We start from the raw sequence: 27,832 nt of genomic DNA, 5'->3' as shown, positions 1-27,832 counted from the left end.
TATAGTATACTGTATAATTATACTATTATATAGTATAATAGTATAATGCCAATTCACTTATAATGTAATAACTTTACAATGGTACCATTTACCTCTTCAATTTTTCATGTTATTGTTGTTATGCTTTTTACTTCTATGTGTTATAACATCCAAAATACGTTATTGTTGTTGTTGCTTGGAAAAATCAATTCTGTTAAGGTTAATTAAAAAATAAGAAAATATATTTTATCTCTATTAACATATTACCATTCCTACTGCTTTTCATTTTCTGTGTGTAGGTTAGAATTTTAATCTCACTTTTATTTTACCTGAAGAGCTTCCTTTTACATTTAAAGTCAGAAAATTCTTTATTAACGCTTCGTGAATTTTATTATGTCAATACTAAGGATTTCTGTTCCTATGTGGATGAAATTAATAGGCAATTTAAAGGATAGGATGATAATTTCAATGTCTAAAACTGAAATTTTAAATTTAGAGTAAGAGGACGACAATTCCAACAATTCCAATATAAGAGGGTTCAAGGAATATAGACAACTTTCACATGAGGAAATAAAAAAGCTAATAAGTGTAGGAGCTAGTAATTAGAGAAATGAAAACTAAAGTAATAATTAGTATTCCTTTACAATATTAGGGTATTTATAATATTACAAATATTACAATATTTACAATATTACAATATTCCTTTACAATACAAGACAATTAGGATATTGGAGGCCAGGCACGGTGGCTCGTGGCTCATGCCTGTAATCCCAGCACTATGGGAGGCCGAGGTGGGCAGATCATCTGAGGTCAGGAGATCAAGACCAGCCTGACCAACATGGAGAAACCCCATCTCTACTAAAAATACAAAATTAGCCGGGCATGGTGGTGCATGCCTGTAATCCCAGCTACTCAGGAAGGCTGAGGCAGGAGAATCGCTTGAACCTGGGAGGTGGAGGTTTCAGTGAGTCAAGATCACGCCACTGCACACTCCAGCCTGGGCAACAAGAACAAAACTTGGTCTAAAAAAAAAAAAGAAAGAAAATTAGGATATTGGATAGTAATATCATGTATTGGCAGGAAAGAAGAAATGCAGGAGTCTTCATGAACAGTAGAGGTGTGTAGACTGCTAGTGGTATGAAGACTCCTGCAGGCATTCTGAAGGACCACTGGACACTATTTATTCATTATACCCTATGATCTAGTAATTCTGCTCTGGGTCTACAGCAAAGTGATAAAGAATCTGAGTCCTCAATGTCCATAGTCATTCCACAAAGAAACGTAGTGGAGACATTCACTGTACCATTCACTGAGGTTTTGAGAAGCTAAAGATAAACCAAGTGCCCATGATCAGGAGAGGAAACACATTAAGTGTTCTGCAGCCAACCAAAGCAACAGATTGTCCACATAACAGTATGGATGTATGGGGGAACCCGCCCCCAATAATTCAATGTTATTTCACGTAGGTTCTTTTCTATTTCCCTAAGTGTTGGCCAGTCTGAGAAATAAAGGGAAAGAGTACAAAAGAGAGAAATTTTAAAGCTGGGTATCCGGGGGAGATATCACATGTCGGCAGGTACCGTGATGCCCCACAAGCCACAAAACCAGCAAGTTTTTATTAGTGATTTTCAAAGGGGAGAGAGTGTACGAATAGGGTGTGGGTCACAGAGATCACATGCTTCACAAGGTAATAAAATATTACAAGACAAATGGAGGCAGGGCAAGATCGCAGGACCGGGCCGAAATTAAAATTGCTAATGAAGTTTCGGGCATGCATTGTCATTGATAACATCTTATCAGGAGACAGGATTTGAGAGCAGACAACCAGTCTGACCAAAATTTATTAGGCGGGAATTTCCTCGTCCTGGCATGTAGTACGCCTGGGAGCGCTAAGGGAGACCGGGGCTTATTTCATCCCTTATCTACAACTGTAAAAGAGAGACAGTCCCAGAGCAGCCATTTCAGAGACCTCCCCCTAGGAACGCATTCTCTTTCTCAGGGCTGTTCCTTGCTGAGAAAACGAATTCAGCGATATTTCTCCTATTTGCTTTTGAAAGAAGAGAAATATGGCTCTGTTCCGCCCAGCTCTCAGGCAGCCAGACCTAATGGTTATCTCCCTTATTCCCTGAACATCGCTGTTATCCTGTTCTTTTTTCAAGGTGCCCAGATTTCATATCGTTTAAACAATTTGTGCCGTTAACGCAATCATCACAGGGTCCTGAGGCGACCTACATCCTCAGCTTACGAAGATGACAGGATTAAGAGATTAAAGTAAAGACAGACATAGGAAATCACAAGAATATTGATTGGGGAAGTGATAAATGTCCATGAAATCTTCACAATTTATGTTCAGAGATTGCAGTAAAGACAGGCATAAGAAATGATAAAAGTGTTAATTTGGGGAATTAATAAATGTCCATGAAATCTTCACAATTTCCATGCTTCTGCCATGGCTTCAGCCGGTCCCTCCATTCGGGGTCCCTGACTTCCCACAACAGGATGGATCTTAAAAACAAAATTCTAAAAGGAAAATTAAGAAACAAACTGAGATATATAACATGATACCATTTACATAAATTAAAACATATGCATACAAAGGTGTTTTACTTCTCTAACCCCACTCTCTTGAGAAAAACTGAGTTTCTTAGAAGAATGTTTATATAAAGTTTTTATAGTAAAAAAAAGTATAGATATTCTGAAAACCAGTGTCATCTGTGTTCAAAATGTTTTCTTCTTGCAGATGTTGATGAATGCCAGGCTATCCCAGGGATATGCCAAGGAGGAAACTGTATCAATACAGTGGGCTCTTTTGAATGCAGATGCCCTGCTGGTCACAAGCAGAGTGAAACTACTCAGAAATGTGAAGGTGAGTCTCTCTACTTTGGGAAGCATGCCTAATTGTGACTTTAATGCAAGAAAAACAGGACTTCATTTGAAATTTTGAAGACTACTGGTCACAATTAAAACTCTTTATCTACTATGAAAGCATAGGTTTAAGCCTAGAGTAGTTTTGTGTTTGTGTATTGTAGCCTTAGTGGGTTTGATTTGAAAAGAGTCAATGAGCATTTGCATCTAGTTTGTTATCTCAGTTGTGTTGCATTGAGAATGGGAGTAATCCAGCCATTTATGTTTCTTCTTAATAAAGTAGGTTTCCATTTCACTTATAAAGTTATATCAAAAACGAAAATTGAGATAGAAATAAGAAGTCCAAGTGAAATACAGTATCATGTGTAAATGATGTGTTAGTAGTTGGCACCGTGTCATATATTATAAAATAAAATACTCTAATTGGTATACTGAATATTGTTTGGCCATCAAATTTTTTTAAATGGATTATTGATTCAGGAAGGGTTTGAAAATTACCACTACAAATATCTCAATAAAGAATAGCTTGCTCAAATAAAGATATCAAAAAAACCTAATACTTTTCTGCAATATTAAATATGGATTATAATATTGAAATGTAAATTCCATTAGCAGTTCTTAATAGAATAAATTTATTTGTTATATATATCTGTGATCAAAACCTGTATCATTTTTATAAAATTCAAGAAGTTTCTAAGTGCATGTGGCTTCAATGATTATGGATATTTAGAATAGTTTTGATGATTCTAGTAGTTTTGATACAATGTTTATCTTTTCAGTTATGTTACTTAAATAAATTTATTTCATCTAAGGCAGTTTTCTAAAGGCAATAGAGTATAACTGTTCTCATTTTTTGTGACATAAGCATTATCATCAAGTCAAATTAAGTCTTTTGCTCTTTCTCTTGCCAAAAGTAGTTTATTTTTTGTTGATTGGTTGTAAACAGCTGCATTCCTCTTTGTAAAAAAGAAAATGGGAAGAGGCAAAGTCTAAAGTTTAATTATAGAAGATAAACAGCAGTATGAACTATATTATTTCATAAGAGATAGAATGTGGGTACATATGCCATTGTTTCAATGCCAGAAACCGTAATCTTATGAATCCTTGAGACATGTATTATCCTGTTTTTTTTCATTTGCCCTGGTTCATGTATACTTAGCTCCAAATTAATTGTTATAGTTATATACATTTTATATCATTACAAATTAATTTCATGCTCCCTCTAGGAAGAAAGTTTAAAAAAACATAGTTGATTATTTTAAGGACCAAATAAATTCTCTGTGAAATTGTTTACAAGAATGCCCAAGTGTCTTATACTACTTAAATACACTGTCGATAGTCAAAGTCAGCCTGTAGTGGAAAGGTGAAAGTAACACTTGGAAGACATGAAAAAATATCTGAATTACCTGAAGAAGCACCCACATTAGACCAAAAACTCAGGGATCTGCAGAAATTCTGGGTTGTGCTGCTTTTTCCTGGCCACTTTTTGTATTTTTTCTCCTGGCTTTTTGTAACTTGATTGTGTTGCTCAAACTTTTCTCACTCCCTTTCACTTTTTACTTCTGGACTAATATCTAAACTAGATGTACTTGGGAACAAAGTTTGATTATAGATGAGAAGGCACAGCCACTGACTGATTATAGTAGTTGTGACATTTCTAATGCACATCAAACAATGTATTTCTTCTTAGTTAAAAACGGAATGAGGCTTTTCTACGTTACATTTCATCAAAGCAGCATACAGAGCCAAGCCAGACATGGGAGAAAGACAGTACAAGTCTTTATTCACCACTTGCCTATGTTCTTTAGGAAAGAGGGACATTGATAGCACTTAGGCACCACCCAAAGCCCTGAATCCAGTCGTGCCTTTCTTTGCTTCCTGCCCAGGCAGCCAAATCCATTTAACCATTGCCCAGAAATAATTATGTGATTTAATATTTGGGATTGGTGGGGAATAGCAGAATTGGAAGAAGTAGTGATTAGAATTTGAAATATAAAGGTTTTATGAAGGCCTTCCTTGTGTATAAGTCATATTTATTTAAATATTTCTTAAAAGCAGCTATTTTCAATTTTATTTGGGTAATATTGTTTCTTTATATAAAAGAACAAGTGATATTTGCTTATATAAAACTATTTAATGTAATCGGTAGTATAATATATCTGGAAAAACTATAAACAGTTGCTACACTTAGTGACAGGTTTTGAATTGTAGTCAGTTTTATGGATAATGTAGTGTCTGTAAAAATCTTGCCATAAATGTAATGTTTGCTCTAAATAAAAATATAACTGTAGCAATTACTTTTGATCAACTATCAAAGGTAAAATATTTTAATTTATTATGTGAATTACAGTGCAAATATAAAACATAGTACTATTGGCAGATTTAAGATGATGTTCTTCCTGTTTTTACAGTAGCACATTTCATATTTCTGCTCACACAGCAATGAAATTCTCTTTAAAAACCTTTTTTGGTCTTTAAGTTACTAGGTCTGTTCAGAAATAAGAAAAGTAAGTTCAGTATTTTGGGTCTGAGTAATTAGGAAAATGGTGGTATCCTTAACAAGAAACTGCAATTAGCTTATTAATCGTTAAACATTATGTTATTGATATTTTCTGTGTGTATTTGTTTGTTAACTATCTCACTCCAACCCTTGAATGAGATCCTTCAGGACAGAGCCTCTGTCTTTAGTGCTGTATCCCAGAGCCTAGAAAAGTTTAGTAGGCTCCAAACAAATATATGTTGATTAATTGGGAGTAGGATATATAATAAGTTAGTTTATTTGACTTGGGCTGAAGGTCCAAATGGAAGGTAAAATGTGGGTCCAGAGTTAAAACTGAATTTGGAAAGAAGCTACTGGTCTTCCTCAAAGGAATTTTTGCTTCATCTTAACATTTTTTGTTTTGTTAATAATTTGATTTTCCTTTGGTTACCATTGAGAGACCAAGAGCATGTAAACATTAAATGCAGTTTCAAATGTTTATATCTTCTGTGTCATGGTTCCTTTTTGGTCACCTGCAGGTAATGCTTCTGATGTCAGGAACCTTTGCTTTTTAGCTGAAGGAAAGAAATGTCTTCTGCTCATTCACTGTGATGTCTTCTTAACAGAAATCTTACTCTGAAAGGCTTGTTCTGTCAAAAAATTAAGTTTGAGCGTATATAGTTTTTATTAAAAATGTTTTAATGCTGGGGGCAGCATTCATCTCCTAACTTAATGTTTGAAACATGTCTGTCACTATCTATCATGGAGGCTTATGTTGTTTGATTCTCCTGCGACTCTTTTTTTCCCTCATATTCAGATATAGACAACTAGGTAAGCTGTAAATCTGAACCCAAAGCAGAAAGAAATACATATTTCTCCCTTTTCCTCTCTCTCTGTGTGTGTATGTATGTATGTGGTGTGTTTGTGTGTGTGTGTCTGTTTTAAGGAGAACCAGTTATTATCCCCCTTTGCTCAATTAGGGTCCCGGATCTCAAAAAAACCTCTCATGATGGTCACTGCAGCCATGTTTATTTCTGCTGTGCCAGTTTGGTTCCCAAATCTGATTTCCTAATTCTGTAATACAGCGGATAAAATTATTCTTTGGTGGAATAAACCATTTCTTCACATGCAAAGAGAAGGTTGTTTCAGTTAACTTCCTCTGTTCAAACATCCATTAATTTAAATATCCATTTAATTTAAATGAATAAGGGAAGGAGAACACATCAATATAATATGAAATGGTACACTAAAAGACAGCTCAGCGTTTTTCTTTTGTACAATAAAATATTTTCGTTTGAATTTCAGTCCATGTGGCTAAAGCACAAGCAGGAGCCAGATGTCCTTGCGTGATCCTCCCTTCCAGACTATACCTTCGTTAACATTCCTTGAGCTAGTTATTCTTTCCTGGCTTACATGGGAGGCAGAAAAAGAGCATCATTGTATTGGAAAGTTTCCCTTAAATGGCTCTTTATGTGGCAGATAGTTGTTTGCAATTTAGTTTGAAGAGTTTTCAGCTTTGTTCCATTAACACAGCATTTTGTTGTTTGAGACTTGTGACAACAAATATATTTATTTAGGCTCATGAAACTCATAAAAGTTGTTGGCACAGTCTCCTCTGCTGCTGTTCCAACTCTGCTTAGATAAACCATGGAAAATAAACTTTCTGTACTAAACTGAAAAGTACTTGCTCTTATATTACATAAAGTATATTAATTTTAAAATAAATAAAAAATAAATCCATTAACATTCTCAAGGGGAAAACTCACATTAAAATGGAGAGTGAAGCAAGGGGATTGCTAACATTGGAAACAGATAAGACTTTTTGGGTCATAAATTTAAAAACCATGAAAATCATCTTAGCTTAATTTATAACACTGTAGTTAAAACATACGTATTCCCTCTCTCTTGAATAAGAAAGTCAGGGGTGCTACACTCAAACCTGCTTTCTGCCCCCATCACAAATAATTTATTCCTCACTTACCATATTGTATCTGAACTATTTTTCTTGCCTGACTCTGCCACCAGGATATATGTACCAAAATAAAATTAATAAAAGCTGTATTAATTGAACATTTTCTATAGTCTAGACAATATTTAAACTACTTTACATGGGTTATCTTATTAAATCATCACCACAGAGCTGTGAGGTTAGTTACTATTATTAACTCACCTTAGAGATGAAAAAACTGAGGCACAAAGAGGCCAAGTAACTTTCTTAGGATTATATGGATGAGAAACAGAAGAGCCAGAATGCCAGTGTGCTAGATTGACTCCAAAGCTTTTGCTCCTAGCCAGTGCTATTGAGCAAACAAAGGTGTTGGATGACCAGGCGGCACACATCCCAGCCTGGGACTGCACTGATGGGGAAACTCATGGAGACAGCAGTTGGAGTAAGAGTGTCATTCTCCCTTTGCCCATTGCATTTTGTGGTAGTACCCTGGCCAGAATCTACCAAGGCTGGAAGTAGATCCAGTTTAATGATCCTGGCACTGGCTGTAGAGATTATAAGCTGCATGATTGGAAAAAGCATCATCTGTCTGCCCCGAAAAAATGAAGGCAAAAAAATACAGAGCCTTGACCTTCATTTCTGTTTCTTCACTTGAGCCTTCCTGGTTGGGAGAACTTTTTATTTGTATGGTCAGGGATTGCAGATGTATGACCTGGCAGTTCACTGGCTCCAACCCAAATCTACTGCTTCAGGCCCCCTCCCCGGATTGACCAATTTAAGCACTGCACTCATAATAGCTGGTTTCCATGGAGCCTTTTAAGAAGTTAGCCCATGAGGGCTAATTCTTGAAAAAGTAAACGTTTCTCTCTGAAGTATTCTATGCCGCCTCTCTGGCTGATGTGTTAGATATTCAGTTAAGGGATTTTTGTTATATTTTCTGTTAATTAAATTAAAATGTATTCTGTGCCTAAATAATCCATTCATTATGACTTTAGAATTGTAATTGCAGGTCTTGGAAAACAAAAGTAGGGGTAAGAAAGTGGAACTGAACTAATTTTATCTTTGTTCACAGAAGGTAGTCCCCACCCAAATCTCATGTCAAATTGTAATCCCCAGTGCTGGAAGAGGGGCCTTGTGGGAGGTGATTAGATCATGGGGGCAGATTTCTTCCTTGCTGTTCTCGTGATAGGGAGTGAGTTCTCATGAGATCTGGTTGTTTAGAAGTGTGTAGCTCTTCCCCCTTCTGTCTCTCTTTCTCCTGCTCTGGCCAGGTGCCTGCTTCCTGTTCACCTTCCACCATGATTGTATGTTTCCTGAGGCTTCCCTAGCCATGCTTCCTGTACTGCCTGCAGAACCATGAGCCAATAAAATAAAACTTCTTTTCTTTATATATTACCCAGTCTCAGGTAGCTCTTTATAACAATGTGAAAATGGATTAATACAGGAGTCAGTAGCAATAGTCTAAAGAAATAGTTTTAAAATAGCCAAGAGTGTACTTTACTATTCCTATGGAAAGATAAGACAGCAAAATATTTGAAAGACTGGAGAACAGGACATTTTAGGTACTAAAACATGTTATAAAGCGAAAATATTTAAATTACTATGGTACTAGCGTGTAAATAGCCCAATGAAACACAATAGAAATTTCAGTAAAAGTTGAAATTGTGACATTTAAATCAATAAGGGAAAAGATCAAATATGCAGTGAATCATGTTGAGATGACAGGGTATTATTTGAAACAGATAAATTTGGATCTATGTGTCACATCTTATACCAGGATAAATTTTAAATGAATCAAAGATACAAATATTATCTATACAATTTTGTATAAAATATTATGTATACAAAAGAAAGTGATACTAAAAATAATCATGAGCATTTTTATATAGCCTTAGACCTGAGAAAGCATATTTCAGTGTGTTGGCCACTTAAAAGTTATAGAGAAATAGATTAATAAATTCAGTTACATAAAATAAAATAAATTACATGGCAATAAAAGAACAAAAAATTTACTAACCAGAAAAAAAGACAAATGCTAAACTGGGAAAAGCATTTGTAACTCATAACACACAGAAAGACAAATTTTTCTAATACAAAGAGATTCCACAAATCAGTAAGAAAATATCCAATAAAATGTTCAAGGATATGAATTGACTGTTGATGGCAAGGGAAATACCAGTGACTCGCAAAAACATATTTATCCTTATTTATATAAGCAGAGTGTATTTAGAATAAGAGAGTGTAATATAAAACTGTGAGACACTATTTTTTACTTCTAAATGTTGATAAAATAAAAATTCTAATGGCAAACTGTATTGGTGAGGGTGTTAAGAAATAGACACTCTCACAAATTCCTGATAAGAGTATAAAAGTGCCCTATATAGAGGGCAATTTAGAAATATCTATCAAAATTACAAATATCCATACTATAATATTTAATCACTTAGTTTTAATTCTAAAAAGTTGTTTTGTCTATACTCATAATCAAGAAATGATGGATTTTAATAAGGTTATTCCTTCTGTCTTTTTTTTTTGTAATAGCAAAATATCATAGACATATACAGGATAGTGGACTGATTCAATTAAAAACATGCACACAGTGGGAAACTGTTCATCCTTACAAAAAGATAGCAGACACTTTATATATTGATATAAACGTATGTTGAAGGTATATTGTTACATGACAAAGGCAATTTGTAAACATTTTCGTAAAAAATATTAAAAAGTGTGTGTGTGTATGTGTGTGTGTTAATGCATAGAATGTCCATGGAAGGACTAGAAAGTCTGTGGCATTGGATATTGTTGGGGGTGAAATTGTCTGGCTTGGAAAAAGGAATGGAGAGGAGATTTCACATTGCGTGCCCTAACCTAAGTTTTTGACTTTGAACCATGTAAATGTATTACCTATTCAAAAAATTTAAAACAGAGAGTAAGGTTGGGGGTGGGAAGACCCATTTATTTGGCAGTTTTTTTCTTGAGCCCTCAGTGAATTTCCATCCAGAACTCTTGTCTCCCTGGAACAATGTATACAAAGCTGTTAGAGCCTCTGTCACAGGGCATTGCAACCTTTATCCCCCAGAACAGTAGGTACATCTATGGCATATTATGTGCTGCCAAGTAGACAATATATGCACATCTAAAGCTTACTGAATGTGGGATGAAAATATGGGACCTTTCACTTACCATAAAACTATTACTTTTATAAATCAATAAAAGTTTGAGTGTCAAATGAAATGTGCTTGATTTTAATGATCCTCCCATTAATTGCTGTCAGAGAAAAATCTCATTAAAATATATTTAGTGACTTGAAGTAAAAGTAAAACAGACATTAAGGGACAGATCAAAGATGGTTATTACAATGAAGCTGATTATAATATGCTTTTGGAAAAAATACAAGACTTAAATGGGTGAATGTAGCCGGGCACGGTGGCACACACATGTAATCCCAGCACTTTGAGAGGCTAAGGCAGGCAGATCACTTGAGGCCTGGAAGTTTGAGACCAGCCTGGCCAACATGGTGAAACCCCGTCTCTACTAAAAATACAAAAATTAGCCAGACGTGGTAGTATGTGCATGTCGTCCCAGCTACTCGGGAGGCTTGAGACATTAGGATCACCTAAGCCCAGGAGGCGGAGGTTGCAGTTACCTGGGATCATGCCACTGCATTCCAGCCTGTAGTAGTCATATTATGAAGAAAAGAGATGTTGTTAAGTCATTTTGAAACAAAAAGCTAGTAAAATCCTGGTCACCAACTGCAAACAAACTAAATGGCCTACTGAAATTAAGACTTTCAAAACAGAAAAACAGATCAATTTCTTTTTCTTTTTTATGATGCTTTCATTTATTTATTTCAGTATTTCTCCTGTCTTTCTATCTGTCTATCAATCAATCAATCTATCTATCTATCTATCCATACATACGTACTATTTATCTATCTATTTATCTATCTAGACTACTCTCTCTATATGTGGTGCTCCCCTTTTCTCTTTCAGGTGCATAATATTGTATTAATCATAGTATTTGATTCATGGTTCTTATTATTATTGATCCATTACCTACTTTTGCTTTGCTATTACAATGTAATAAGCACCCATGAAACCACCAAAACCAAAAGCTAGGACCATGACAATAACCTACATCTACCCATGGTGGTTATGGGGCCCCCATATAACCATCACTTTGTATAGGAATCTCACAATTTCTTGTTAATTTTTAGATAATTTTATTAAATCTAGAGATACTCCATTCATCATCATAATCATTATTGCAGTTGTTAAACGTTACAAAAGAGTTTTAATGCTGTGTGGAATTTAACTTTTTCACTTCATATTATAAAGATATGATTGATCTATGTAATTGCATGCTGCTCTAATTCATTCTTCAGAGTGGGATACAATATTCCATTATGTAGCTATACCATAGCTTGTTTGTCAGCTTTCCCATTGATGGGCATTTGTTTCCCGATTTCTTTTCATTGTGAGTAGTATTCAACATACTTTCAGGTACATAGACTCTGTGCAGTGTTGTACCAGGTATCTTCTTCAAAGTAGACTATGAACTCCACCCTGGAGCGAGTCATTTGGATTTTCCCAAGGAATATGTCTGTCCTGTCTTTTGATCTCTTCATTACCAAAAAGGTGACTCATTCACATTTCTATCACGAGAGATCTCTGTGTGAGCAGCTTAGGTCATAGCAATGTTAGCATGCTGGAGCCTTGTTTTGGCTTACTGTTGCTGGGTGCCTGATTGAGGAACAAAGAGCTTGATATTCCCCGCAGTTAGGGTGAGTGATCTACATCTCCACCTCAGCCCAGGACTGTGTGTCTCCCAGCCCTCTGTCCAGATTGGTGAGGGAATAACTGCCAAGGGATTCTGCCCTGGCTTAAAGGACTTAGTCTTCTGGATTACTTTTTATGTCTCTTCCATGAGGCGCTGGACACATCGTTCAGATTAGGAAATCATACAGAAGAAACGAAGATACCGCAAATATTTCCATACTTTTTTTGTTTTTTTTTTTTAGTGGAGCCACTGGGTTTAAGAATCAAAGCCTTTTCTGACTTTTTCTTATTTTTGCTAAGCAAAAATGACATCACTTGGGGTTACCGTTTTCCTATCTTTCTCCATATAAAATAGACAATTACTTGTAATCCAATGAAAGTTCTTTGCACTAAGGAATCTGCTTTTTATGATACATTTATGTTGGGAGGCAGAGCATAGAGTAGTTTGGAAATTTAGTGCAGAGTCATTTGGAGAATATATATTAACAGTTAAAATGTGAAATGGAAATTTGAAGTATGTATGCTTTATAAACTATTTGGGAAGGGCATACTAGCAATGATATTTTTAGTCTGATTTTTAGAAGCCCATGCTGTGTTTCATAAATGGAAACGTCACATCCAAGAAAGTGAGACCAGCGGGGAAGAGTGATAGTAACTCCAGAGGGGCAGCCAAACAGCAGCTCAGAGCTGACATACGAGGCAAACTGAGCACTTAGCACCTCCTAGCATATTTATCAGAAGTTGCCAATCTAAACTATTTGAGTTTCTTCCCACAAATGGCGTGCACTAGTAAAACACATGTGTTAAGCAACTTGGACAGCACCTTGACGGTGTTAGTTAACTAACAGCCATATTTCATGGGGAATTACTGAAGTGACGTCACTCCTTTAATTTCAACCTAAACAAAACTGTTTACATGGAAAGTTGCACGCATAGGTTTCTATAAAAGTCTAGACCAGAAAGAGTTCTTTATTTGAGGCACAGTGGGTAACATCATTGTCATGAACATGAAATCTGTGAAAAAATACATATTCCAAAAGAAAATTATTCAGCAAAAGGTAATCTTTGGCATGTGAAGACAGGCTTTGATCTGGATTGTGAATCTGGAGCAAAGTTTGAAATATCCAGATGACATTTTAACTTTTTAAAAATCTATTTTATTTTCAAACATTTTTATCCCAGTAACAAGAGGAAAATTATAGAGAAAAATGACAATTTAAGTTTTCAGTAAAATTAAGGAAATAAATTTGGGGAGGGAAGAGAACATTTGGGACCCAAATGTCCATCTGTGCTCCTGCTGCACCCCATATGAATTGTGTCATCTCAAGAAAATTAATGCCTGCATCTTTACAATAGGAATAATAATGGTCTTTTCTGCTTAAGGTTTTTATGCATAACATATAAAGCATTTGACACTTTGGGTCCTTGTTAAAGACAAGGATAGCAAAGAAATTAATTGTGGAAGAGTTCTGATGTGTAATTTCAATGATGACTTTTAGTACAGTTTCTAATAAATAAATTCTTTTAAAAAGCTAACAAAAATCTTGAAAATAACACAGTTGACCTACTAGAGCATATATTTGCCTAGTCTGATGAAAGTATTAACAGGCAATGAAATGACCCCAAGTCTATCATGAGATGAGAAAATGTGGAACTAGGGTATCCATTAATTCCTGACTGGTCTCAGCCTGTTTTTATTCCCCTGCTCCAATTCCACCTAAATTACAGCAATGGAGAGTTAAGACCCAGAGGGCTTGATTTATTTAACATAAGACGGTGGTCAGGAAATTACACTTTGATGGATTCAGGAAAAATTTCCCAAATGCTGAGAACCAATGTTGTTTCCCCAGTGCCATTGAATGTTTAAATTCTTTTTTAAATTATGAAAAAAAAGCATGGTAAAGTAATTCACATGATTCTTGCAATTCAGTGTCTGCTAAAGATGACTGGAAAAATTGAGAGCCTCCAAAACATCTTTCTCAGAGACATAAAATTAGATGTGTGTTAATGATAGGAAACCCTATTCTACCCTGAATGAAAGGATCAGGTGAACATTTTGTTGAACTTTGCCATTAGAGGAAAAAGGTATCTGAAATATTGCCTCCCTTTCAGTTACTAAAAAATTGCTTGATAAATTTTTATTTTGCTTAACATGTAATAGCCATTTCATAGTAGAAATGAAAAAACAATAATTCAGGCCAAAATAAAATGCAAGTTTTATAATATTCATATGTATCTTTATATTCTGTTGACAAAATGAGGAAGAAGGAAGGAGAGGGACAGGGAAGAAGGGTAGGAGGAAGAGAGAGAGAGAGAGAGAACCTTTCTCCATCTCACAAATTACCTTGGCTCAGTGCCTGAAAGAAATTAGTCTACTCTAAAGAAATCCTGCTGTAGTCAAATAAAAATGTAACAAAACTTGAAATGTAATACCTAGATCCAAGACTGCAGTTCTCGCCAGTGCTGTCACTTACTGCCCATATATATATATATATATATATATATATATATATATATACACTTTATTCACTGCCAGGCATTGAAAAATATATGAAGGTCTGGAGACAAATGTTACGGGCTGCCATTTCTTTTAGATGCATCCTTGGGAGTATATTATGGCAGGATGTAAATAAAGAAAGCTGTGATAATGCTTGAATTATCTTTCTTTCTTAATCCCAGACTAAATCCCCTTATCTTAATGCAAACTTTTCTTATTTTAATATACTGTTTCTCATCCATACTTTGCCTTTACTGGATTTTAGTACAAATAATTATATTTTAAGGATAATATGAAGGATTCTGAGAATTTTAGTTCTAGTCACCTGCTGTATTGGTCGCAAGGTTAGGTAAATGGTTTCTCCATGTGCCAGTAGTTGTTTTACCTGCTTCCAGAAGACAGCTATTTAAAGAGCCCTTATTTTAGAAGACACAAAATCAATATAAATAAACAAATTTAGTTATAGTATGAGAAGGTTTCTTTTAATGTCATGCAGATACTGAGTGAGTTGCTATGTTTTTATGTAAGCTTTGATTTTCCTAGAGGGCTGTGGTTTCATATTTCACATATTACTGTGGATTTTCTAGTTTAATTATAAAACTATCTGAGGTATATTTTTGTCCCAGTCTAGCAGCAGCTAACATAGGACAAATGAAGGGTTGGGTTGCAGGTTTGTGCCTTTTGGTGAACGGCAGAGGAGAATTTGGGCATTATTAACCAACAGCTGTATGCTATCAAATTAAATTTTGCATAGCTTGATTTAACTAGCTATATAGCTGATGCTAATCTGAAGCATAAACATATTCTTCAGCTATAGGTTTCATCTTCCAAATTCTCAGAAATGCTACCGGGACTATGTGACTATAAATCAAAGCTTTGCTTTTCCCATTAGTAATAGCGTATTACAATAATCTATTATGTTTCATTACATAGAAGAAAATTGCTTTTTGTATTGTTCTTACCTGTTTTAAGGATTATAGTAAAAACCTCTTATGTTGCAAAATCAATATTAAGTATTTGAACGTTATAACAAGTTTGTAAAAGAGAGGATCGTAAAAATTATTTACCTTTTAGTACTGCAGTCTAACTTCAAACTTGTATGTTGACCATTATTTTCCAATCCTCTGATAGAGGAAGTAGGCATTCTTTTAGAAAGTGGTTTCCCAAATAAGTTCCTGACCTGCCATTGTTGTGTAAACCTCACCCAAATGCTCTGATTTCCAGTTTCATTTCTTTAAATTGGAGCAAACCCCTAACATCTTTTTTTTAAGGCATCTATTGTTTGGCTTTGTCTCCACCCAAATCTCGTCATGAATTTTAATCCCCATAATCTCCACATGTTGAAGGAAGGACTTGGTGGGAGGTGATTGGATCAGGGGGTGGTTTCCCCACTGCTGTTCTCATGATAGTGAGTGAGTTCTCATGAGAGCTGGTGATTTTATAAGGCAGTTTTCCCTGCTCTTGCTCAGTCTCAGGCTTACTCTCCTGCTGCTGTGTAAAATGTGCCTCTTCTCCTTCTGCCATGATTGTAAGTTTCCTGAGGTCTCGGTAGCCATACACAACTACGAGTCAATTAAACCTCTTTTCTTTATCTATTACCCCGTCTCAGGCAGCTCTTTATAGCAGTGTGAAAACAGACTAATACAACACCCTAAATGCAGGTCAAAATAAAATACTAGTTTTATTAAAACTTTTTTTTAATCACTTATGACTATTAAAATAAAATTTATTTGTCCACAGACCACCTAAAATCATCGAGCCAGTCACTAAATGCAGTCTTTCTAGATCCGAACACTAAATGCAGTTCTTCTAGATCAGGGCTTGGCAGACTTTTCTGTGAAGAGCCAGATAGTAAATATTGTAGGCTTTGCAGGTCATACTGTCTTTGTCACAAATAGACAGCTCTGCCAGTGTAGTGCAAAATCCACCATAGACAGTAAAAACGAATGAGTGAGGCTGTGTTCCAGTAAAACTTTACTTACAAAAACAGGCTGTGGGCTGTAGTTTGCCAACTCCTGTTCTTGATTTCACTATTCTTACTCTGTATTTCAAATGGTGTCAATTTTACTTAATTTTACCACTATTTTCTTAGTGACTGGCTAGTTGATTTTAAGTGGCCCACGGACAAATAGGTTTTATTTTAATAGTAATAAGCTATAAGAAAAAATTTAAGAAAAAATACAACCAGTGCATCAAAACTATGTGTTTATGAATGTTATTCCTGAAAATATTATTGATTATCCCAAAGTTCATATAAAATTTTTAAAATAAGTATACATGTAGAAATATATTAAGAAAGATATAATTTAAATGATTCAGGGTATTTCAATAGGTATGGAGGTGAAGTTTTCAATGATTGGAGTTTGGGACATGTTATTGTAAGATTTATCATTATCATCATTATTATTACAGTAGTCCCCTTATCTGCAGTTTCACTTTCTACAGTTTCAGGTACCTGCTGTCCACTACAATCCAAAAATCTTAACGGTGAATTCCAGAAATAATCCATATGTTTTAATGCGTGCCATTCTCAGTAAGGTAATAACATCTTGTGCTGGAGACGTGCCTCATCCATCTGTCCAGCATATCCATGCTGCAGACACTCCTTGCCTAGGAGTCACTCAGTAGCTGCCTCAGTTATCAGATTCACTGTCACAGTATCTTAGCGCATGTATTCAAGTGACCCTTATTTTACTTAATAATGCCCCAAAGTGCTAGAGTAGTGATGGTAATGATTCAGATATATCAAAGAGAGACTGTAAAGTGCCCCCTTTTAAATGAAAAGATGAAAGCTCTTGACTTAATAAGGCAAAAAAATCATATGCTAAAGTTACTAAGCTCTACAGTAAGAATAGATTTTTATCTGTGTAATTGCGAAGAGGGAAGAAGAAATTTGTGCTGGTTTTGCTGTTGTACCTCAAACTGCAAAAGTTATGGCGACAGTACATGTTAAGCACTTAGTTAAAAATGGAAAAAGCATGAAATTTGTGGATAGAAGACGTGAACAGAAACGTGTTCCTGATTGACAGCAATCAGGTTCAGTACCATGCATGGTTTCAGGCATCCATTGAGGGTCATGGAACATATTTCCCAGAGGAGGGACTGCTGTATTAGAAAGCGATTTTAATTCTTAAAGTAAGTGTTGTCAAACAGGAACTCAGGATCTTATTATTTTTGCCAGAAAGTTCCAAAGGGAAAGGAATGGCCCACTAAGATAACAATAAATTTGGCTCTACTGTTTTTCTTTGTAGATCTACCTTACTTATTCCCAACTATCACCTCCTATTTTTTCTACTCTTCATTATATTACTTCTCTTTCTAATCTTCTCTACTATTGTCTAGACTGCTGTTAAAACCTGGGCATTCCTGAAATTAGAAGACATGAAATTCTCTCAACATTATCCAAATCATTTCAGATTGTTCTATGTTTATGAGTTTGTCTACCTGTATACTACATGGGATATGAGTCAGTGTGGCACTTGAAAAGAAGTTCATGCTATTGCAATCAGTATTTTGTGTTATTTATTTATTTATTTATTTATCTATTTATTTATTTTTGAGACAGGGTTTCACTCTGTCGCCCAGACTGCAGTGCAGTGGTGCTGGTGTGATCTCGGCTCACTGCAGCCTCCGCCTCCCAGGCTCAAGTGATTTTCCTGCCTCAGCCTCCCGAGTAGCTGGGATTATAGGCATGTGCCACCACACCTGGCTAATTTTTGTATTTTTAGTAGAGACAGCGTTTCACCATGTTGGTCAGGCTGGTCTTGAACTCCTGACTTCAAGTGATCCACTCGCCTCGGCCTCCCAAAGTACTGAGATTACAAGCGTGAGCCACCTCACTGGCCTGTATTTTATTTTTTCAGTATGATTTTGCAAGAGAAAACATATAAGCAACTACTGCTATAGGCTTAGACATAAATAGGTTCTGTTTTAGACACGAACTTGAACAAGAAAGAAAGTGCTTTAAACATAATGCTATGTTTGAAATATGAATGTAAAACATAAGGAAGTAAGCCAAATATAACAAAAAAGTAAAGACTTAAATTTTAAATAGAACAATAAATGTACAATAATACAACATAAGAGAATTATTTTATGTTCAAAATCCAGAAATTATAAAAGAAAATAAATGATATATTCAACTACATAAAAGTTTTAAAAAAATGAAAAATGAAAAAACTACTGGCAAAGACATCAAAAAGAATGTCAAAAGAAAAATGCCAAAGAAAAAATATTTGCAAGTAATATTGAAGGCAAATGGCTAAATTAAAGGCAAACCCCTAGAAATAGGTAAAGAAAATGGCTAACACATAACAGAAAAATAACTAAAATATTAGAAGGTAACTCACAGGAAAGGAAATGCAAGAATAAAAAAAGTGCTTTAAATGATATGTGAAAAAAGTCTCAGAGGTTGCTTTCTTATTTTGTTGAATTCTAAGTACAACAGATTTGTAGTCCTTGAAGATGTTTTGTAACAGAAAACTTGAAATTTGCAAAAGAAAAAAGTTCTCATTTATGCGTTAGTGAAACCATACTGTAAAAATTTAATTGTAGGCTTAGAAATTAATTCAACTTAATAAACTCGTAGCATATCATCTTTCACAAATTAAATTATCATAATTTTTCTCCCACATGGAATGTTTTTCTTAATTTACTATGATAGAAAAAATATTTCTCATAATTAACAAGTAAAGCAAAACAGGAAGTATAGTATCCTGGCATTAATGTGAATTTTGATTATACATTTTAAAATATTCTATGTCTTCATTTTCCTTGTTTGAAGGTGGAAGATTGTTATTTTGATGTTTTTTTCCACAAAGTATAATGTTACATTGTGTATAGATCCTTTATGCTAGTATATATAAACACTATTTGCAATGGGTAGTTAATTAAATATTAATATTTCTACCTGGAATTTAAAAATGGTGTGGATTTCATGAATAAAATATATTCTCAAATCTGTTCCTCTTTAAGAAGATAATTAAAATTTCATTTGAGGTTTTTTTAGGAATACTGCTATACTGTAAACCATTGTCTTCAGTATTTGTATAGCAGGTGGGCAGTAGGAGTGGGAGGAGGGAGAACAGAAGTGACGAAAGGAAGGGGAGGATTGTTTTGCCTTTAGTGGCCCATTGCTCACCCCCAAGCTGTGTAAAAAGAGAATCCTTAAGGAGATTGAAGAGAACGGTATTGGGGATCTTTTTTGAAAAGTGTCATCCATGAACTAGAGTGTGGGAGAGGGAGAAGGTAAGGAGTACAGCCTGACTCACACCTGGAAAGGCTGTTCTGCGTTTCCAGAGTTTGAAAGGCAGAGGACATGTGAGTTTCTCATCTGCCAGGTGAGGGCCTCACAGAAAAGAGATGAGTTGAATTGTCCTGAGAGGGGCTCTGTCCATGCAACTACCTGGAGGGTGGCTGATCCCAGCATGAGGATAAGCTGTCAGGAACCTGGGGCCAATGAGAGTGGTCAGGTAGAGGAGTTATTATCCCTAGAATCATCCGTGAGAGGTGAGAGACCTAAGGATTAGGAGGATTCTCAAAACACACTAGGCTTTGGACCTGCCACACCCAGATGGCACTGATACCAGAATCACTCATACAAAAATATATTTACGGAGTTCCGTCACTGTTCTAGACCCTGGGAATAGAGTAATGAACAAAACAGATCAAAATCTTTGCTTTCATAAAGGCTACATTGTAGAGGCAAGAGACAGACAGTAAACAACTAAAGTCTGTGCTATGTCAGAAAGAAAATAAAACAGGATGAGAGCTTATAAAATGCTAATGTGGTGTGGAATTTTAAACAGGCAACCAGGGAAAGTCACTGACATGGCCTTATTTCAGCAAAGATCTGAAGGAAGTAAAGTGATAAGCCAGGGCTGAATTCCTGATGGGGGCCAGCAAGTGCAGTGCCCCTGAGGTAGAGGCACCCCTGAGGTATCTAGGGGATGACATTAGGAGTCCAGTGTGACTGGAGCTGAGCACTAAGGAGGAGATTAATTAGTAAGAGATGGGTTTAGAGATGTAGTCCAGGACCAAATGGGGAGGGGCTTTGCCAGCCACAGTGCATACTTTGGACTTTAGTTTGAATTCTCAAGGATGGGAGCTGTTAGAGCTTTTCAGTTAAGAAGTATAATATTCTGACCTTCATTTTGGAAGGTTTACTCCAGCTGCTGGGTAGTAACAAGATAATAAGGAAACAAAGTGGGGAAGCATGGAGACCACTTGGGAGGCTCCTGCAATAATCTAAGTGAGACTTGATGGTAGCTTGGACCAGGGGTTTTTGTGGTAAAAGTGATGAGAAGTGGTTGAATTCCAGATGTATTATGAAGGCTGAGCCAGAAGAATTTGTTGACAGATCAGTTGTGGGGTAGGAGAGGAAAAGAATTGAGTAATTTCAAAGTTTGTAGAACTGAAGGTTGAAATTGCCATTAACTGAGATGGAGAACATCTGTGGGGAGATCATAGCGAGGAGAAAAGTTATCAGGAATGTTTACCGCACCGAACTTGGGTTCACCTGCCCAATGCAGGTAAGCCAAACACTGGCATCGAGATTGCAGCAAAAGAAAATGAGGCATTTATTGCAGGGTGCCCAGCAGGGAAAATCAGGCAGCTCGTGCTTCAGACCCGGACTCTCCAATGGCTTATAGGTAAGGATTTCTAAAGGCAGGAAAGCAGAAGTTACAGGCAAAGTCCTAAGTCAATACATGGAGCTTATACATTGGTTTGACTGAAAGAGGCTGGGTATCTTGAACCAGAGGCTTACAGACCATAGGTAGAGCCAAATATTTTCCAATTTGCAATTGATTAATAAAGAGCAGCTTTATTTAAAATTGAAATCAGCAGAAAAGAATGTTAGCTCTGGCACGCGGGCATGGCTTTCTCCAGGTGCCTCAAGAAGAACTTTAGAAGAAAGAATGGCGGTCAGAGTTCAGTCCTCAGTTCCCCTTGGTCTGAGGTCTGTGTGCCAGCAGATCCTTTTGGTGGGGGTCAGGGTTTCTGAAAAACAACTCAGGGATATAATGGTAAGGTGCTATATTTAGTTTCTATAGAGAACAAAAATCTCATTATTCTAACTTCCTTGGTTATTGTTTTAAGCTACTAGTACCTTCTTGCTTATTAAGTTGCTCATTTACTTCTCAGGACTAGCTATGTGCCTGGACTTTCTCTCGAAGGAACTCAAGATTATCTTTTATTTCCATGCTTGGTGGGGCAGTGGCAGGGGGGTGGGCAGAAGCTCAGGCCCCTACAAGGGGTCCCACCTCCATCTCAGGAGCTCAGTTTTAGAGGGTTAATTTGAGACATCTGTTAGACAGCTAGATAGATATTTCTAATTGCATATATGAGTCAAGTTCAAGGGCAAGGTCAAGGTTGGCAATATAAATTTGGAAGTCTTCAACTTAGAGTTGGTCTTTAAAGCCATGAGACTGGATAAAGTCAGTCAGGGGAGGCATTTTGCTAGAGAAGTCCAAGTGCTGAGCCCTAGAACATTTCAACATTTAGAGGTGCAGGAGATGAGAAAGCACCAACAAAGGAGACTGGGAAGGAAAAGTCCAGGAGATTATAGCTCCATAATCAAGAAAGATCTTCGTTCCTAGTACCTGTCCTCTCACGTCCTTACTGCAACCTTGAAAGTGCTCATAGTAGTTACCAGCTAGAAAGAAAGGACTGGAAAGATAGAAGAAAGAAGACACCATGCCCCTTCATTACTGAGGGCTTCTGAGCCTGGGGGATGCTCACCCTAGGAAGAAGGGAAGCTTTAACTGAACGAAAGATTAGACTGTTAGATTTGTTACATTTTATTTATCTGAAGGGGATTGGAAAACCTGTGTGAACTGCATGAGATTTCCTAGGGTCAAGAAAGAACTGGTCAAGAGAGAATATGCAAAACAGCAGTGGGAGAAATAGTTGCTTTCTGCTTGCACTCTAGCAGTTTCAAATACCCATTTACCATATATTCTCTCAGTTGACATGAAACTATTCAAAACACTTTCAGCTTCATGACTTATCGTCCTAAGTCTACAGGCAAAAGTTTAACTTTTGCATAAATCATCAAACAGCAGGTGCTCTGAGTAACTTAAGGAAAAGGGAATTTCAAATATGAAGGTTTTCGAAGTCTCGGTGAAGATCTCTGAAGTGTGTGGGCGCACTTGAGAATTGTCCAGATGTGTAATGTGAATGTGTCTGTGCTGTATTAGCATAGTTAGTGTGGTCCTAATGAGGTTCAGCCACAGAATTGGTAGTCTCCCCATTCAGCTATTTTGAATTTGTCGTTTTGCATAGAGAATGCCAGTGAATGGCTTGTTGGGTTTATGCAATTCCATCACCCCACTGAGAACATCAAAGTGTGTGGTTTACAGGCAAAGCCTTAGGAGTGACTTCTTCCTACTCACACCTTCACACGTACAGGACCTACTTTATGCATATACACAGCTAGGTCTATGTAGTTCAATATATGTGCAGCTACTTTTTAAATTTAAATAGGGTACATATGAATGTAAACTGTCAAGAGAATAAGAAAATCAACCAATAATGAGAAAATTCAACTCTACGAATTTGAAGATTAACATTCTTCATAAAAATTGCGCATGTATGTGTCTCAGTGAATGAGGGTACCATTTTCATTGAGTTTCTTTCTTTTTATGGTATTAAGTATGAAAAACACAGAGGCTAATGCTCTTTTATATGATAATTCTATAGTGGAATGTAGGGTGGATTTCTTTTTCATTTGGTGCCATTTATTTAGAAGATACAAAATAAATGATTTTTAGATGCATCCTCAGAGTACTGATAAAAGATCAATACTTCTTAAATTAATGTTCTTACTGCATTATGCAAAAATTCATTTTAAAATCCTCAGGATTTTATGATCACACCTTCATGTACTGATGCTTAATGGGAAAATATTAAATTTTCCCTATTAAATACTACATTCCAAATTCTAAATTCTTGCAGCTTTGCCAAGTTCAAATAAGTATAGTAAATGTAACTTTGGAATTTCCTGACTTTTGCATTGCTGAAATTTTAGATTTTGCCCAACATTAAGGGAGTCTTTCAATTTAAATTCCCTTTATTTAAAATGTTTAGGGCAATTGTGAAAAGTGAGGAAATTGGATGAAAGAAATTTTCTGGAGGACATGGTTTTCACAGCTTGTCACTTAATTGTTAAAAAATATTCCCCTGTAAAGCTTAGTGTCATCATGTTAAGTCTTCAGTATTTTAAAACATAAATAACTTGATCTCACTTGTCTTAAAGGTCTATGTTTTAAGTTTGAAGTTTGTCCTAATGTGTCTTAAATTTGGACTAACAAAAGGTGACAAAATACTTCCACTTGAGTAAATTACCTCCCCCCGAAAAAGACAGAGGGACAGAGAGAGAGAGAAAAAAAAAAAAAGGAAAAGGAAAAGAGAGAAAGAAAAACTACTGCTGGCAAACAGCTATGCCTTCCAAGAAATATTTGCTTTGGAATGCAGACCAAATATTCAAACTCATATTGTTTGACTATGTTATCAGTAACTTTTATGTATTTTGAAATAGAGATAGCTTTCAGACTGTTATAATGTTAAAAAGCACTGTGATGGAGCTGCCTCTTGCCACCATTATTACTTCATGCCTGAGTTACTGCAAATTAGTGTTTAGAAAGATGCAGTATTGATTTCAGGCCAAAAGGGAACCTTTCATTACTTTGCTGCAGTAGTAGCCTTTCAAAAATGCAATTATTCAGCCTAAGTGAACAAAAAGCTCTTAATTAAAAAGTTCCCTTAGTTCCTATTAATGATAACAAAGACTATTTTCAATGTATTTCCTTAGACTAATAACAATAGAAAAGAGGGACAAGAAAGAATATATATTGTACTATAGTAAAATCCTGAAATAATGCAAAAATAATGATATAATGTGACAGACCACAGGCTTTCATCCTCTGCATAACCCTTGGTGTTTTCCATCATTCTAAAAAATATCCTTCCCTTTCTATCTTCTCCTTGGGTAACTGCCCTCGCTTTTCCTTCTTGTTCACATCAAACTTTGGAATTATCCCTAATCATTCTCTGTTTTCTTTCTTCTGATTAACTCCCGAACCCGTTCTAATCTAGGGATTATTCTCACCAGTCAAGTGAAACTAATTTCATCGATGTCACTAGATGGACCTTCTGCGTTTTTTATCTTACTGAAACATCCCTGCGGAACAATCATCTATAAGCAGTTGGCTCCCAAAACTACAATACAGCTCTCTCTTCTGAGTTCCCTACCTTTGTCTGGAGCTGCCTGCCAGGCACGTATACTTTAAACATCCCACAATTATCTCAAACTCAACATACACAGACCGAATCTTCAGCTCCACTACACCCACCCTACATATACCTTATCATCATTTCTCACATTCATCATGACAGTGATTGGCACAATTATTCATTCTCTTTCCCAAGTTATAAACCTGGGTACAAATCACCCATTTTATCATCAAGACATTTAGGTGGAGTCTAAATATATTTCCGAAATATATTTTGAATTCATCCACTTCCCTGCCTTTGTCACTAACGTCTCTCTTCTAGATTTCTGAAACAGCTTTCCTTCAGGACTCCTATCTCCTACATGTTCCACTGCAATCCTTTCTCCACACTGCTGCACGACTACCTTTCTAGATCACAAGTTTGGTCATGTCACTTTCCTATGTGGATCTCCCATTCTCAGGATAAAGTTCCTGCCTGATCATTCTGTTTACCTCTCCAGCCTAACTTCTTTTCACACATTCTGATTCAGACACAGGTAGATTTATTTAGTTCCTTCAATAAATTATGCTCTCTCTTGCCTTGTGATATGGTTTGGCTGTGTCCCCACCCAAATCTCACCCTGAGTTGCAATAATCCCCATTTATTGTGGGAGGGACCTGGTGGGAGGTAATTGAATCATGGTGGTGGGTTTTCTCAAGCTGTTCTTCTGAGAGTCAATAAGTCTTATGAGATCTGATGGTTTGATAAAGGGGAGTTCACTTACACATGTTCTCTTGCCTGCTACCATGTAAGATGTGACTTTGCTCCTCCTTTGTCTTCTGCCGTAATTGGGAGGCCTCCCCAGCCATGTGGAACTGTGAGTTCACTAAACCTCTTTTCTTTATAAATTACCCAGTCTCAGGTATGTCTTTATTAGCAGTGTGAGAACGGACTAATACACCTGGCCTTTGTGAATGCTCTTCCTTCTACCTGGAGAAGAATATTCCATTTGATTTTCATGACCTGTTTATCTGTTTCAATTTAACTGTCACTTTCCCAGGGAAGTCTTTCCTGGCCCCTTTCTCTTCTGCATTCTCTCACTACCTTTCACTATTTCTGCTGTAGAATTTATCTCACCATATTGTCATCAGGTATAATCTCAGTCTCTTGGCCACTACTGACGGCTTCTGGAGAAGGAGTCCAACTAGTTTCAGCTTAGCTCACTGTTTTTCAATACTATTTGTGGTCTAAAGAAATATTTATCTTTTATTTTGAAACCAGCTGCATCTTTTTTTGTTTTTCTCTTTTTATATGTCATCTGTCAGTGCTATGTGTTTGGAAAAAAAGGATAGTACCAAAGCTTTTTGACTGGAAGTCAAAATCTGCATGTTTAATAAGCTGTCCATGTGATTCTTACACACAGTAAAGTTTTGTAACATCTGTACTCTATTTTACTCTCTTGAGAAGAGTAAAAGATATCTGACATGAACTTACTCAACTTCAGTTCTATTACTACATACTCATTTTCCATTTCCCCTGTCTTTGATGAAGTGTCTTCACATTTTTCCAGAGCAAAATGTTCCAGCTCTGCACATTAATTCCATCACCTTTCTGTACTCCTTTTAACTCTTGCCATTAATTAGTTCATTTTCTAGTTGGGATCTCTTCTCTTTCCTGACTTTTCCTCTTTACCTGCAAAGCCATCCTAAAACACATTAACCATAAAACCACTCTTTCATCTCTTTAGTCACTTCTCACTATACTATTTCTTGCTGCCTTTCTTCACTGCAAATTTTCCCAAAAACTTAGTGTATACCAGTTATCTCAAGTTCTACTTATTTCTTATCCTTTTGTAAAATTGCTTGTGTTCCCTAGAATCCCTCATTGCATTTGGTGTTCTTGCTTATTCTGTTTCTTCTTAATTATTTTTCCTCAACATACTAGTTTCTTTTTGCTGTCATAACATGTTGCCACAAACTTTGTGGCTTAAAACAACAGATTTATTGTCTTACAGTTCTAGAGATCAGAAGTCAGAATGATCTAACCAAGCCCAAATCAAGGTGTTGGCAGGATTACATTCCTTTTGAAGTGTCTAGGGCACAATCCATTATTTTGCCTTTTCAAGTTTCGAGAGGCTACCCTCGTTCCTTGGCTTGTGGCCTCTTCCATCTTTAAAGCCAGTAGTGTAGCATCTTCAAATCTGTCTCTGAATCTGACATTCTATTTCCTTGTTCCTACTGGTAAGGATTCTTGTAATTACATTGGACAGAGGACCAGATAATCTAGAATTTTCTCTGCATCTCAAGATCAGCTGATTAACAACCATAACTCTCTTTGTCGTGCAAGCTCACATACTGATAGGTTCTAAATATGATATCATTGGGTGGCTATTATTCTGCCTCCTGCTATTGACTTTCTTAAAACATAATAGCTTTTCAGTAATACTGGTGACTCTGTTTACCTTTTCTTTATCTTCACTTGCTTCCTTCTTTCAAATGAATATATCCCCTTAGGACTTATCTTTAACATTTTTCTTCTCGTGTGATCTCTTCATTTTATGTTATTCATCTCAACTGATTTTATCCACATTGATGGTTTCAACTGTCTATACCCATAGATTCCAATCACCTTGCAAAGACTTACTCTAGACAGTCAACAATTTTTAGATATTAGTAACTCAAATTGTTAATCATGATGCCATTAATTTTCCCAGAATATATTTTTTACTTTACTGATTTTATTAATATTAGCTCAATAATGAAACTTATTGCCATTTTCCCTTATTCTTGCTTTTACTTTCAGGATATTTTTTCATGTATTCTTTTCTTTCCCAGTCCCACCTTCATTAGCTGGAACTGAGACTATGCCATCATCTCTGCTGTCCCTGACCCATTTCTACGTCAGCCCTGATCATCTTTATGGACATTGGTAGAAATCTTTGCCTAAAGTGAAGATCTGATCACTCTCCTTGCCTGCTTAATGATTTGGTCACTCCTCATTGCCTACAATGCAAGGACAGATTACTGAAAATGGCATTCTAGGCCTGTCACTTAACTTTCTAGTTTTATTGTTTT

At 36.1% G+C, this 27,832-nt stretch overlaps 1 protein-coding gene across 1 annotated transcript in view; it reads left to right on the top strand.

Annotated features, from left to right (window-relative positions):
* FBN2 (fibrillin 2) overlaps positions 1–27,832 on the top strand; it is a 279,981-nt gene that overhangs the window by 88,911 nt on the left and 163,238 nt on the right. Inside the window, exon 7 of the mRNA XM_016953727.4 lies at positions 2,720–2,845. Coding sequence (XP_016809216.3) covers positions 2,720–2,845 — 126 coding nt within the window. The remainder of the gene's footprint in view (positions 1–2,719; positions 2,846–27,832) is intronic.

This window comes from Pan troglodytes, chromosome 4 (genome assembly GCF_028858775.2).
Source record: "Pan troglodytes isolate AG18354 chromosome 4, NHGRI_mPanTro3-v2.0_pri, whole genome shotgun sequence".
Classification (NCBI taxonomy): Eukaryota; Metazoa; Chordata; class Mammalia; order Primates; family Hominidae; genus Pan; species Pan troglodytes.
This window is presented reverse-complemented; position numbering and strand designations above follow the sequence as displayed.